General features: G+C 38.3%; 1 protein-coding gene across 27 annotated transcripts in view; it reads right to left on the bottom strand.

The window, feature by feature from the left end:
- Positions 1 to 13881, bottom strand: part of LOC126365838 (C-Jun-amino-terminal kinase-interacting protein 4) — a 249852-nt gene that overhangs the window by 64001 nt on the left and 171970 nt on the right. For all 27 annotated transcript variants that reach the window (XM_050008650.1, XM_050008678.1, XM_050008553.1 and 24 more), the window contains 2 exons: positions 8682 to 8795; positions 5664 to 5846 (listed from right to left, as the gene is read on the bottom strand). In XM_050008650.1, the coding sequence (XP_049864607.1) occupies positions 5664 to 5846; positions 8682 to 8795 (297 nt within the window). The remainder of the gene's footprint in view (positions 1 to 5663; positions 5847 to 8681; positions 8796 to 13881) is intronic.

The raw sequence follows: 13881 nt of genomic DNA, 5'->3' as shown, positions 1-13881 counted from the left end.
CACACACACACACACACACACACACACACACACACACACACATATCGATCCGCACATACACAAACACCAGCAGACATTTGTAAAGGCAGAGAGTTCAGGCAGATATGTCAGCCGAGGCGGAAGTACAGAGGCAAAGAAGTTGTAGAAAGACAGGTGAGGTATGAGCGGCGGCAACTTGAAATTAGCGGAGGTTGAGGCCTGGCGGATATCGAGAAGAGAGGATATACTGAAGGGCAAGTTCCCATCTCCGGAGTTCGGATAGGTTGTGTCTGTATATGTATCGATGGTGTGTGTGTGTGTGTGTGTGTGTGTGTGTGTGTGTGTGTGTGTGTGTGTACCTATCCTTTTTTCCCCCTAAGGTAAGTCTTTCCGCTCCCGGGATTGGAATGACTCCTTACCCTCTCCCTTAAAACCCACATCCTTTCATCTTTCCTTTTCCTTCCCTCTTTCCTGACGAAGCAGCTGCCGGTTGCGAAAGCTCGAAATTCTGTGTGTGTGTGTGTGTGTGTGTGTGTGTGTGTGTGTGTGTGTGTGTGTGTGTGTGTGTTTATTCATTGTGCCTATCTACTGGTGCTTTCCCGCTTGGTAAGTCTTGGAATTATATATATATATCCACATGGGAAACATCATTCTTCCGGCTGACAAGGGCTCCACGACCGTGGTACTTGATTGTCAGGAGTATGTGGCTGAGGGACTGCGTCAGCTTTCAGACAACTCTACATAAAAGTTTGCCGAGGTAATCCCATTCCTGATGTCCAGGCAGAGCTTCAAGGAATCCTCAGAACCTTAGGCCCCACAAAACCTTTCACCTGACTCCATCAAACTCCTGACCCCACCGACACCTCGCACTCCTACCTCCTACCTACTTCCTAAAATTCACAAACCCAAACATCCTGGCCGCCCCATTGTAGCTGGTTACCAAGCCCCCACAGAACGTATCTCTGCCTACGTAGATCAACACCTTCAACCCATTATATGCAGTCTCCCATACTGCATCAAAGACACCAACCACTTTCTCGAACGCCTGGAATCCTTACCCAGTCTGTTACCCCCGGAAACCATCCTTGTAACCATTGATGCCACTTCCCTATACACAAATATCCCGCACGTCCAGGGCCTCGCTGCAATGGAGCACTTCCTTTCACGCCTATCACCTGCCACCCTACCTAAAACCTCTTTCCTCATCACCTTAGCCAGCTTCATCCTGACCCACAACTTCTTCACTTTTGAAGGCAGGACATACCAACAATTAAAGGGAACAGCCATGGGTACCAGGTGGCCCCCTCATATGCCAACCTATTTATGGGTCGCTTAGAGGAAGCCTACTTGGTTACCCAAGCCTGCCAACCCAAAGTTTGGTACAGATTTATTGATGACATCTTCATGATCTGGACTCACAGTGAAGAACAACTCCAGAATTTCCTCTCCAACCTCAACTCCTTTGGTTCCATCAGATTCACCTGGTCCTACTCCAAATCCCATGCCACTTTCCTTGACATTGACCTCCATCTGTCCAATGGCCAGCTTCACACATCCGTCCACATCAAATCCACCAACAAGCAACAGTACCTCCATTATGACAGCTGCCACCCATTCCATATCAAACGGTCCCTTCCCTACAGCCTAGGCCTTCGTGGAAAATGAATCTTCTCCCGTCCTGAATCCCTGGACCATTACACCAACAACCTGAAAACAGCTTTCGCATCCTGCAACTACCCTCTCGACCTGGTACAGAAGCAGATAACCAGAGCCACTTCCTCATCCCCTCAAACCCAGAACCTCTCACAGAAGTACCCCAAAAGTGCCCCACTTGTGACAGGATACGTCCCGGGACTGGATCAGACTCTGAATGTGGCTCTCCAGCAGGGATACAACTTCCTAAAATCATACCCCGAAATGAGATCCATCCTTCATGAAATCCTCCCCACTCCATCAAGAGTGTCTTTCTGCCGTCCACCTAACGTTCGTAACCTCTTGGTTCATCCCTATGAAATCCACAAACCACCTTCCCTACCCTCTGGCTCCTACCCTTGCAACTGCCCCCAGTGTAAAACCTGTCCTATGCACTCTCCCACCACCACCTACTCCAGTCCTGTAACCCGGAAGGTGTACACGATCAAAGGCAGAGCCACGTGTGAAAGCACCCACGTGATTTACCAACTGACCTGCCTACACTGTGATGCTTTCTATGTGGGAATGACCAGAAACAAACTGTCCATTCGCATGAATGGACGCAGGCACACAGTGTTTGTTGGTAATGATGAGGATCACCCTGTGGCTAAACATGCCTTGGTGCACGGCCAGCACATTTTGGCACAGTGTTACACCGTCAGAGTTATCTGGATACTTCCCACCAACACCAACCTATCTGAACTCCGGAGATGGGAACTTGCCCTTCAATATATCCTCTCTTCTCGTTATCCACCAGGCCTCAATCTCCGCTAATTTCAAGTTGCCGCCACTCATACCTCACCTATCATTCAACATCATCTTTGCCTCCACACTTCCGCCTTGACTTACATCTCTGCCCATACTCTTTGCCTATAAATATGTCGCGCGAGTATATACCTATCGTTTTTTCCCCCTAAGCTAAGTCTTTCTGCTCCCAGTATTCGAATGACTCCTTACCCTCTCGCTTAAAACCCACATCCTTTTATCTTTCCTTTTCCTTTCCTCTTTCCTGACGAAGCAGCCGCCGGTTGCGAAAGCTCGAAATTCTATGTGTGTGTTTGTGTGTTTTATTCATTGTGCCTATCTACCGGCACTTTCCCGCTTGGTAAGTCTTGGAATCTTTGTTTTTAATATATTTTTCCCATGTGGAAGCTTCTTTCTATTTTTTATATAACTTGAAATTAAACAACTACAGAACATTGGTGTAAGCGGACAGAAAACTAACACTCATTATGCAAATATCGAAGGGCACACTGTTACTGTAGGGTTTAAATTAAGTGGTCAACTCTGTTTCTACATAAAAAAGGAACCCCATGTAGCTTGCCACAGTTATGATGATAAATATTTTGAAACATAAGAATATATTTAACTAACACAGACTGATTTAAGCTAAGAGGGATTGATTTTCTTTGTAAATTTCAGTTACCCACTGGATATGTAGACATCTTTGGTTTAAATGAAACTTAGTCAAAGTCTCAGCTTGTGCTGGAATTTATATTCACATTTCTTGTACATTATGTATAAAGTAATGTACTTTTTAAAACTGTTTTACCTATTCACCTCACACTACCCCTTGTAATATTTTATGAGAATGTTAGCATTGCATGGATACACCTAACTATTTTACAATACAACTTCCTGTATCAGCAGTGTTATGTATAAGCAGTAAGTACCCTAGCACATATATCTTGTTTATATTTTTGATTGATTTATTAATTCAATTTACACATGTGCAATTTCATAAAAGTGTTTAATTCATATTGTTAATTCAGGATATGTAGGAGTAATATCATAAAAGTTTGTTTTGTGTAATGGTGCATTTCATATTCAGTGCTTCTGTTACAACTTATGGATAAATCAAAAGTTACGCTGAAGTCATGTTTATCAGAAGTTGAGAGAACACAACCTTTTTTCCCCCCTCATTTTTTCAAGCTATAATTGCCAATTCTCTGCTTGTCACATCTTGTCAAATAAATTACCCATTCCCTAACTTAACAACTTCCGCCAACCCCATTTACAATTATTACTGAAGATATACACTTAGTTAAGGTATGCTCTTTGGTTTATGATCACTGATTGCGTCAGACAAGACATTATGTCCTTTCATATATTCTTGTCACTAACAGCACCTAGTTTACTGAATAGTAAAAATGTGCAGTAGTCTCATATTATTTACACAGTAACTGTGTAAAGTTTACACTCTTTTATATACAGTCTCATATGATTTACACTAGTGTACGTACAGTCTCATTTTCACTTAATTCTTTCAAGCTTATGTATTCAGTCAGTGAAGATGGGCCACATGCTGATCAAATACCTACATGTCTGATTTTTTTGAAAAATCATGACATGTGCTGAACTTTTAAACATGGGTAATGTGTAATAACAGCTATGTACATGTCACTTGGTATGTCAAGTAATACAATTCTGTGTGTAGTCTGTTTTCCCTTGAACATGGCTGAAGACTGAAACTGCAATTATGGGTTTTATAAATATATATTTTTAACAGTAAAATACGACAATGACGTCCTTTAAAAACCCATCAAAAGATGAGTGGCACAGAATAACAACTGCATCTCTTTAAGGAGTTATCACATTTCAAATACTCCACAGTTTTGAGAAGAGTGAACAAATTGTTTCTCATAAACATTGTTCACTAAGTAATTAGTAAAACTTTATAACGCAGATTAATATATAAAAAAGTAAAAGTTTACAAGTATTCTTTTTAAGTTGGCAGTATTACCAGAAAGATGAACAAAGATGAAAAAGTTGTATCAAAGTCACTTAAAAACTGTACATTGTCTACTGCATAAAATATGCTGCTATAAACGACTTAATACATACAGACAAAATCTAAAAGACAGTACTACCATTAATTTACTTGTCTTATAACAAGATAATTTTATTAAGTGCTGCTGCACAGAAAAAGTTACAATGTTATAATGTTTCCCCTATAAGGTCAATTTTTTATGAAATTATGCCAACAATGTTGGACATCAGCATAGAAAGTCACACAACTATGTATGAATCATTTTTTTTCATGGATGTTTTTAGGATACATTAATATAATACATAACTTGTGATATTAATTTTTGTGTGATGGAAGCTTCCCCAGTGTGTTCTGTTCTCAGGGTCCAGCTGGGTGTAGTATTTATATAACACCTTGCGGTCAACTACAGGTGATGCATTTGCTCAATCACTTCTTTATAATCTTATCACTCCCTGCCCCTTTCCCCACTACCTGACCACGTGCTACATTGGGTGGAATGGTGCAAAGACATGACTGCCGAATGCTCAGTGCGAACTCCGTTCCCACAGTACTTCTGCTGCCCATACTGGGTGCAGAAGTTGTTCTCGGCTGCCGATGTGACAAGAGCTGGCCGAGCCCTGGTTCCCTAGCTCTACTGAAAGTGAAGCCAACATGTCTGTTGATCAGGCCATTGGCCACTTGTATGGGGCGATTGTGTCCCCCACACCACCACCAAATGCAGCATGCGCCAGGTAGTGGGGGTGGGGTGGGGAGCAAATACTGTGTTACATAAACAATTGCATCCTGCTGGATACCCAAGAGCAATACAAACAAATTAATTTTAATTTTTAAATCTACATGGGCTGATCAATATCCATCTACTTATAGGATTCCCAATATTGACAATAGAAAAACAAAATTAAATACCAACAGCATTCAAATCTTTCAGAGTCACAATCTGTTAATTGCTTTTTCTTCACCTCTGGTTTTCTTCTCAATGTGTATTCTGGCTCAATTTCCACAGCTAATCCCCCCCCCCCCCCAAATTAGGAGCACTGTTGCTATTTATTTTTATGTTTCTGTTAGCTGCACTGGGACTTTTAACTTCTGGCGGTGAATACTCAACCGTCTCTCTTTAAATTTATTAAATTTCTACTTGGAAATTTCTTTCTGTAGAATTTTAATATAAATGCAACATTATGAAAGAGAGGGCAAAATAATTACTTTTGTTGAAGTCACTCACCAGGTACAGCAACAAAAAATTTTACCGCATCACGGTGTCCATGGAAAGACAACTGAGCTTGTGCCATCGAACAATATGGGATAAAGCTGCCTGGCGTTATCTTACAGCTGTTATCAGTGTAAAGTCTTACACCCACACCTGGGCATCTGTGCACAGCCTGAACTATATTTCTGCCTCCAGAACCTGCAAATACAATTAAAGGTAATACGTTTTATCTCTAAAACAATCTATAGACATTGTTTTCACTTTTATACAGATTGATTTGTATCACATGTTCCCCTTCTCACATTAGACTAGTCACTTCACAAAACAAAGGCAATTTTTTGGCAATCAGCAAGCAAGGAATACTTCAGTGGGCTGAATACTTAACATATGAAACACTTAACTGAAATTTTCAAGTAAATTCTTTTACATTTGTGCGAATTACTTTATTTTTAAGTTTACATCTCTCAAACAGGCAGTATTGTAAAATCCCAAATAACAGTTTCAGAAAGAGTTTTTTAGTGACATTTGGTTTACAGTAACAAAAACTAACAACACCAAACATCCAGTTTAATGTTCCCTCCCCCAATATAACACTCGTGGCACTATTTTCAGTGCTTAAATTTACTAAATGCCAAATTTCACAGCTTTATCTATGACGTGGAAATTGGGGAAGCACTGGGTGATCACACAAACCTCTTGATACAATGCTGACAATGAAAAACCTCAACTCACAAAAGTGAGAGGCCCTGTAAGCATCATAAATGAAATTTGCTTCATCTATTATTGTTCCGTACCAGAGTTTGGATGTCTATCAGAGATCATTTTACTCACCTTTCCACAAATTCTTCTAAAGGTCATTCACGTACCAAGCCATTTTTCTTAATTTCCTGCACACAGCCATTATTTTACACACCTGCCATCTCACACTGATTTGATTCACATGTTGACTTTCTGTGGTATGATTGGCCTTACAGGGTCCACAACAGAAGTGAAATCCAAACATTGTAGGTCAGTGTAGATAACAAAATTGCTTTAACGGAACTTCAACAACAGTATCACGTGCAGTTCATGGGAATAGACTCTGAGGTGGAGCTGCCCCTAAATACATTTCCCAATACCAGTAATGTATTACAGAAATTAAATTATTAGGACACACTGCAATATTTTTCACTCAAATAACAATAATTAACATTTCTGGAACTACTGGTACTGTGAGATGTTTTTCAAACAGATAGTAGCTAAACGTAAGGCTGCAACTTGAAATGCCAATAAACCTCTACGTAGTAGATGCTTAGGACAATGTAGCAGATGCTTGGGACATGCTTCTACAGAGAACAGCTCTTATGGACCTCTCAAAGGCTCTTAACTTTCAGCAGGACCTGTATTTATTAATTTTGAGACAACTTTCGAATGCCAACGTGTTTCCTACACAAAATTAGGCACGTAGTATGTTTTACTTTTGTTACTTTCATTTTTTTTATCCAACTCCTGTGTTTTCGTAATCTGAAGTATAAATACGAAAACCAGTAAATACTTTAATCAACATAGTGGTTGCTTGCTTTGTTTCTTTCAATAAATCACAGCACAAGGCCTGTGACATCATGGAAACATCCTGAATCATCTCAAACTCTTAAATGCTGTGGACTGAATGCACACAAAACACTAAGCATGCAGCAAAGTTGTCTCCACAAAATGCTTGCTTTAGAACTATTTCTTGTGGTAAAGTGTTGAAAATTTGAGGTCAGCAGATAAATACGCTACGTACAGTTCTTATCTTGGAGAGAACTAATGATGATGTATAGTAGTTGATTATGAAACAGAAAGGGGACCCAGTATGTAAAGGTTTGGCTTCACTAGAGTGTGATATTATTGCCCAACTCCCTCCTCCGCCTGAAATCTTGGTTTTGGTGACAAACAGATCTGTAGCATCGCCTGAGGCATAAGTCAGTTTCATGTCAACATTGATGTAGTTTAAAAAAATAAAGGTCATAATTTTGTTTTGTGGCAGAGTTTTGGAAGGTTTTTGGCAATATCACAGATAAAAATAATAATAATGCCTCAGCACACATGGTCTGCTTCCAGATCTAAAGTTTGTTTTAAGGTAAGGACCAACGAAAAAATGTTTATGTGGAAATATCACTGGCAGCAATAAGTGAGGGAAAGGACAGTAAGCATATTCTTTTATTCAGCACATACAGTTGAGTAAGTGGTCCATGCTACATTTATGCATTTTGTTTTCAGTGAATGGAAGCAAATAGTCATCATCCAGCGTCAACTACTGTGAATTGCTTTGGGATGGTTATAATAAGCTCCAATAGACTAACACCACCAGACAATGACTTGAATTCTTATGCTAAATAGATTCAACATAGTTTATGGCATAGTTTCAACCAGTCCAAAAAACGCTATGCAATGAACACAGTGTTTTTATGGTATCTGCATGTAACTTAGTATAATGCAAGAGAAACTTCTTGGTAAGAAACAACGATAAACTACAATACGACTTGACACACTAAAATGATTTTTAGCCGCAGAAAGTATGGCATTATATTCTTCTTTTGCTTCTCTTTCCACTCAGTCTTGTCTTTCAAATAACAAAAAAAGGGGGAGGAGAAGGGAAGGAGAGTGATTATAGATACATGAGTTGATATGAGTGTGCGTGTCATCACAATGCAAGTGCAAGATAAAAAATAGCAATTACAATATTTCCCACCTCTTCAATAAGTAAATGCCATACATTATATTATAGAAAAGTTGCAACATTTAACATACACAGCAGGTTCAATAAGTTTCGGAACTAATTTTTTGTATGAGGAATAAGTGGCACTATTGCTCAAGCAAATTTGAAATTTATTAGACTGAAGTTTGCTGTGCTAATGTCTTTTTCTCTCCTTTTTGTGTGCAGCAGTTGGCAACTTTTTTAAAAGTATTTCTTAGTTACAAAACTTATGAAACCTACTGTGTATACAACTTAATTTTTAGTGTTTTATACACTGGTAAGTCTTGTGACAAATATTCAAGGATTCTACGTACTTTCTGATAATGGTACAGAGATGATCACGCCATTGCCAGTACCAATCCATAACCGACTAGATGAAATAAGTAGAGCAGTGATGCGGACGAATGAGAATCCTAATTTTCCAGTACCTAGTTGGAGAAAAAGTCAAAACATTATGAAATTAGCATTAAAAAATATATATATATTACTGATTCAGAAGAATGACATCACAAATCATCTGAATTAGCTGCTGTTTATTTCAACAATCAGAAAGTGTACAGATAAGACAAAATTGAACATTTCTGATCTAATTATTCCTTTGTAATCTACAGAGAAGTACTACATGTAAGGCTTACTGGCTTCTGAAAGCAGATTTTTTTGTGTTGTTCCAAGTTTTTACATATATGTTTCTATTGATTATTGATTATATTGATTATATCACAACTGTCTGTAAGTGACATATTATTTAAGAAAAACAATTAGTTGATGCCACTTCAACAATATTGTGAGTTACCCATGATAAAATTCAAGGTACCTCTGTTTCCAGGAAATAAATTTTACATATTTTACTCAGCAAAAAATTTATCTGAACAAATACATCTTATTTGCTACTGAATTAAACTAAATAAAACTTACTCCTCCCCCTTAGTTAATAATGCAGTGAAGGTATATTAGTATTACTCTGCAAATTTTCATGCTTATGAGATCACTGGCAAACAATGTTACTTCTACTTCACTACCAAGGCAAATGTTTGTCTTTTGATAATTATCAAATGCGAAACACAGACATGGAAGTTTTAATAATTACATGAAGAATTTTCCTTTTACAACAAGATGAAACATTAAACCTGTATTTTCTGGCCACAATGCATGCCATTAAGCATTCACAAAATGAAACATATGGAGCTGGAGCCCTAACCATTTCAGTGTTAGTATTCTCAGTAAAAATTAAGTTCAAAACTAGCTTTAGTGCAGCAGTGTATGCACTTCTTTCTTCTTTTAACAACATATTGCAATTTCTCTTTTTTAAATTAACACTTAAGTCACGTCCTCCCAAAGTTTAGTTTCTTTGAATCCAGACAATAATGTCCCCTAATGAAGTAGTACTGGTATGGTTGTTCAGGATTGTGGCCAATCTAGTACCAAGAATGTATCAATTGTGTAGAAAGTAACTCCTCCCCCCCCCCCTCCCCCCCTTTCCATCAATCTTCCAGCCACAGTGGCTCGAGACAGTGGTCATGCATGTGCCAGTTGTGCTTCTGTGAATGTGTGCATGTTTTCTGTTTCGGAAGAAGGCCTTTTGGCAGAAAGCTAAAATCTAAAGGAGTATTTTCTTTGAGCATGTCTGCAACTAAACATCTCCTCTGTATGGTAAATAGAAATCTATCCTTTTTCATAATATTGTTGTTACTCCATCCTGGACTTTCCACTCTTTGGGGACTGATGACCTCAGATGTTAAGTTCCATAGTGCTAAGAGCCATTTGAACCACTGTTTGTCTTTTTCTGAACATTAAATATATTATGTCTGGCAGCATGTGTTGCCTGATACCCTGACAAACTCTGACATTCAAGATAATTAATTTCTTTTTTTGTCCGAATTTATCAGTTTGTTGATGCATGAAAGACCATTGGCATAGGAGGGAAATAATCCACCAAAGTCCAAACATTAATCCCCACTATGGGGTTATAAAAAAGCAATATGTATAAATGATCCCATTAAAGCTCATTGGTTGACAGCAACAAAATACAACACAGTATAACAAAGGCCATCCAAAACTTCTAATACCTAAATGTTAAATTTCAATTCAATACTGTCAATGTATATAGTTCTTCGAACTGTAATAACCTAACAAAAATCCAGTCACTGGGAAAAGTTTTAGAGAGGTACAGCTAACTACAAATAAATAGACATAACTAAAATTATCTTTTGTTTCTTGTAAGTTCCTTGTACTTCACAATTAGTGGCTCATTGAGGAAAGTTTGAATTTGCGTGTGGTGGCCCAGGAACACCTACATGCCATTACCCCTCAACTAAATTAAAATAGAAATGACCACTGGCTTATAAAATGAGCATAAAAATGTTGTGCCCATGAAGTTCATATGATAATTAAAAGTTAACGAACACATGATTCAGAACATGGAGCAAGTAAAATTGATCAGAGACAACAGAAACTGGTTAATAAAAATATTGGTGGTCATTGGTTTCATTTAAATCTTTCTACATAAAATGAAATTTGAAAAATAAGTTAACAAAAACAAACACTGAAGAACTCGGACATACTTTATTTTTCAAATAATGTACCAAGCAGATATCTTTAGTGGAAAGTAAGTAATAAATGGATGACCCTGCCATTTTGCAACTTAATGAAACCTATTTCCCAATGATCTAAACATACACAACAAATTTCAACCAACACACCTCACTGTTGGCCGAAATAGATGACTGTCATAAAGACATTGTAATGTCCAATTTATTTAACATAGCATTTCTTGGGAGAAAATCCCCACTGTAAGCTATTCATGCCAGAGTAGTACACACACAAACACACATATATGTGAAGAGTGAATAAATTCTTTATAGGAATGATGAGTTTAATAGATATTGCGATCTGTTTCACTGCTGCATGGAAAGACCTATCATAGCAGAGACAAAAACTGCAACCTGGTCATCTATGGAGGTGGCACTACCTGATGGGCGGCAAAAAACCGGCTGCCGTAGCACCTGAGAGAAGCTAAGCTAACAGAATATTATACAAATCCTGAATGAACTTGGCCACAATTAGTGCTTAATTTGTATGAAGTTACAGTGAAAGTGGGTAAAAGCATTGTTGAATTTGACCTAGTTAGAAGTTGGAAGTTGTATATTGTCTGATCCCTAGAAGAAATGGATGAAGCAAAAGGCAAACTTCTGTAGCATCTTTGCTGTAATGTATTGCAAACTACAATGCTTCGTATATCCTGAGATTAAGTGAGTAGCACATGATCTGAGTAATTTGTGTAGTTTAATTTTGGGAGGAATTTTTGTGTAGTCAGATTGTGTTGTAAGTAGAAAAGTTATTTGGTACGTTAAAAATGGCACCTTGGGTTAGAAATCATACAGGTCAAATGATTTTGTATGGCGTCTACAAGGCAATGGCAATAGGTAGACGTGGGAATAGAATTTTTATATTGCTCAGAAAGTTACACCTCAGCTGTAAGTGAAATAAGTAATAAATGTGGGTTTAAAAAGTAGACAGCAAACCTGAACAGAGTGTCACTGAATTCCTAATCAATGTGGACTATCCATTATATACTGAGCTCATTCTGATAGTTTGATTGGGAATATAAGAAAAAAATCTTTAATGTTATTACCCTTCACACCTTTATAGGATAAGATAAAGAACAGAACTAAATTTGCCCTCTATAATATGGTTTAATTAAAAAGGAAACAAGAATGTGGAAAGATAAGCGGGAATATCCAAGTATTTGTTTTTATACGTAAAAAAAGTATTTATTAATTAAATGCAAGGTAACAATTCATAAAAATTTAATCTATTTTCAAGAGTCTCCTGAAATATGTCACATTCTTATAGCCATATAATTTCATTTAAATATTAGTACAACTTCTATGAAAAGAGTACTTAGATTCATTTTATTTTTATTAAACTGAGTGGCTTTGGTTTAAAAATCTGTTCTGTGCAGAAAAGTAAAGTTAGACGAGGCTCACTTGCATGATAACTTGATGAAAAAAGTACATCGAATTGAAATATTGTCACCAATCAACACAATACAATCACTGACGTGTATGTATGCACATATAAATAAGAGACCCATGTACACCGATGATTTAAAAATAAAAGTAGTCTTTCATAACTGACTTGTTTATGACATTTATCCATGAGATATTACAACTGTAGTGATATGGTGGTATACCAAGCAGACAATTGCTGACCAAGTTCACAGAGCTTAGGCCCCACAATTTGTTGGGTAAGTGAGGTGCACTAAAAAAAATAATATATAGAGAACTCAACTTATTGCGGCAAGAGGGTGTTACTTGACAGTAAATAGTGTGTTATTAAATTCATGGTTGCCACGTCAAACTGCCTAATTTGTCTAGACTCCCATATGGCATAGTACATGTAAAACTTATTGTCCACTGTAGTTATATTTTTGTAATTAAATGTTTCAGTGGAGACTGTTAAGCATTTAATTTTAAAATTAAGTAATAACTACACTATGTGATCAAAAGTATACGGACATCTGGGTGAAAATGACTTACAAATTTGTGGCACCCACCATCAGTAATGCTGGAATTCAATGTGGTGTTGGCCCACCCTTACCCTCGATGACACCTTACACTCTCGCATGCATACGTTCAATCAGGTGTTGGAAGGTTTCTTGGGGAACAGCAGCCCATTCTTCATGGAGTGCTGCACTGGGGAGAGGTATCAATGTCGGTTGGTGAGGACTGGCATGAAGTCAGCATTCCAAAGGTGTTGCAAGGGATTCAGGTCAGAACTCTGTGCAGGCCAGTCCATTAGAGATGTTCTTGTTGTGAAATCATTCCACCAGAGGTCACGCATTATGGACGGGTGCTCGATCATGCTGAAAGCTGCAATCACCATCCCTGAATTGCTCAAACAGTGGGAAGCTACAAGGTGCTTAGAGCATCAATGTAGGCTTGTGCTGTGATAATGCCAAGCAAAACAACAAGGGGTGCAAGACCCTTTCATTATAAACACAACCACACCGTAACACCACCACCTCTGAATTTTATTGCTGGCAGATGTCATTCACCGGGCATTCGCCATACCCACACCTTGCCATCAGATCGCCACATTATGTACTGTGATTTGTCACTCCACACAACATTTTTCCACTGTTCAATCGTCCAATGTTTATGCTCCCTACACCAAACGAGGCACCGTTTGGCATTTACCAGCGTGATGTGTAGTTTATGAGCAGCTGCTCAACCATGAAATCCAAGTTTTCACACCTCCCGCCTAGCTGTCTTAGTACTTGCAATGGATCTTGATGCAGTTTGGAATTCCTGTGTGATGTCTGGATAGATGTCTGCCTATTACACATTACGACCCTCTTCAACTGAAGGCAGTCCCTGTCGTCAACATACGAGTTCGGCTTGTATGCTTTTGTGCTGGACGTGTCCATTCACGTTTCCTTTCACTATCACATTGCAAACAGTGGATCTAGGGATGTTTAGGAGTGTGGAAATCCCACGTACAGTTGTATGACAC

The sequence above is a fragment of the Schistocerca gregaria genome, chromosome 1, assembly GCF_023897955.1.
Source record: "Schistocerca gregaria isolate iqSchGreg1 chromosome 1, iqSchGreg1.2, whole genome shotgun sequence".
NCBI classification, from domain to species: domain Eukaryota; kingdom Metazoa; phylum Arthropoda; class Insecta; order Orthoptera; family Acrididae; genus Schistocerca; species Schistocerca gregaria.
The sequence above is the reverse complement of the archived record's forward strand: the minus strand, read 5'-3'. Positions and strand labels throughout refer to the sequence as shown.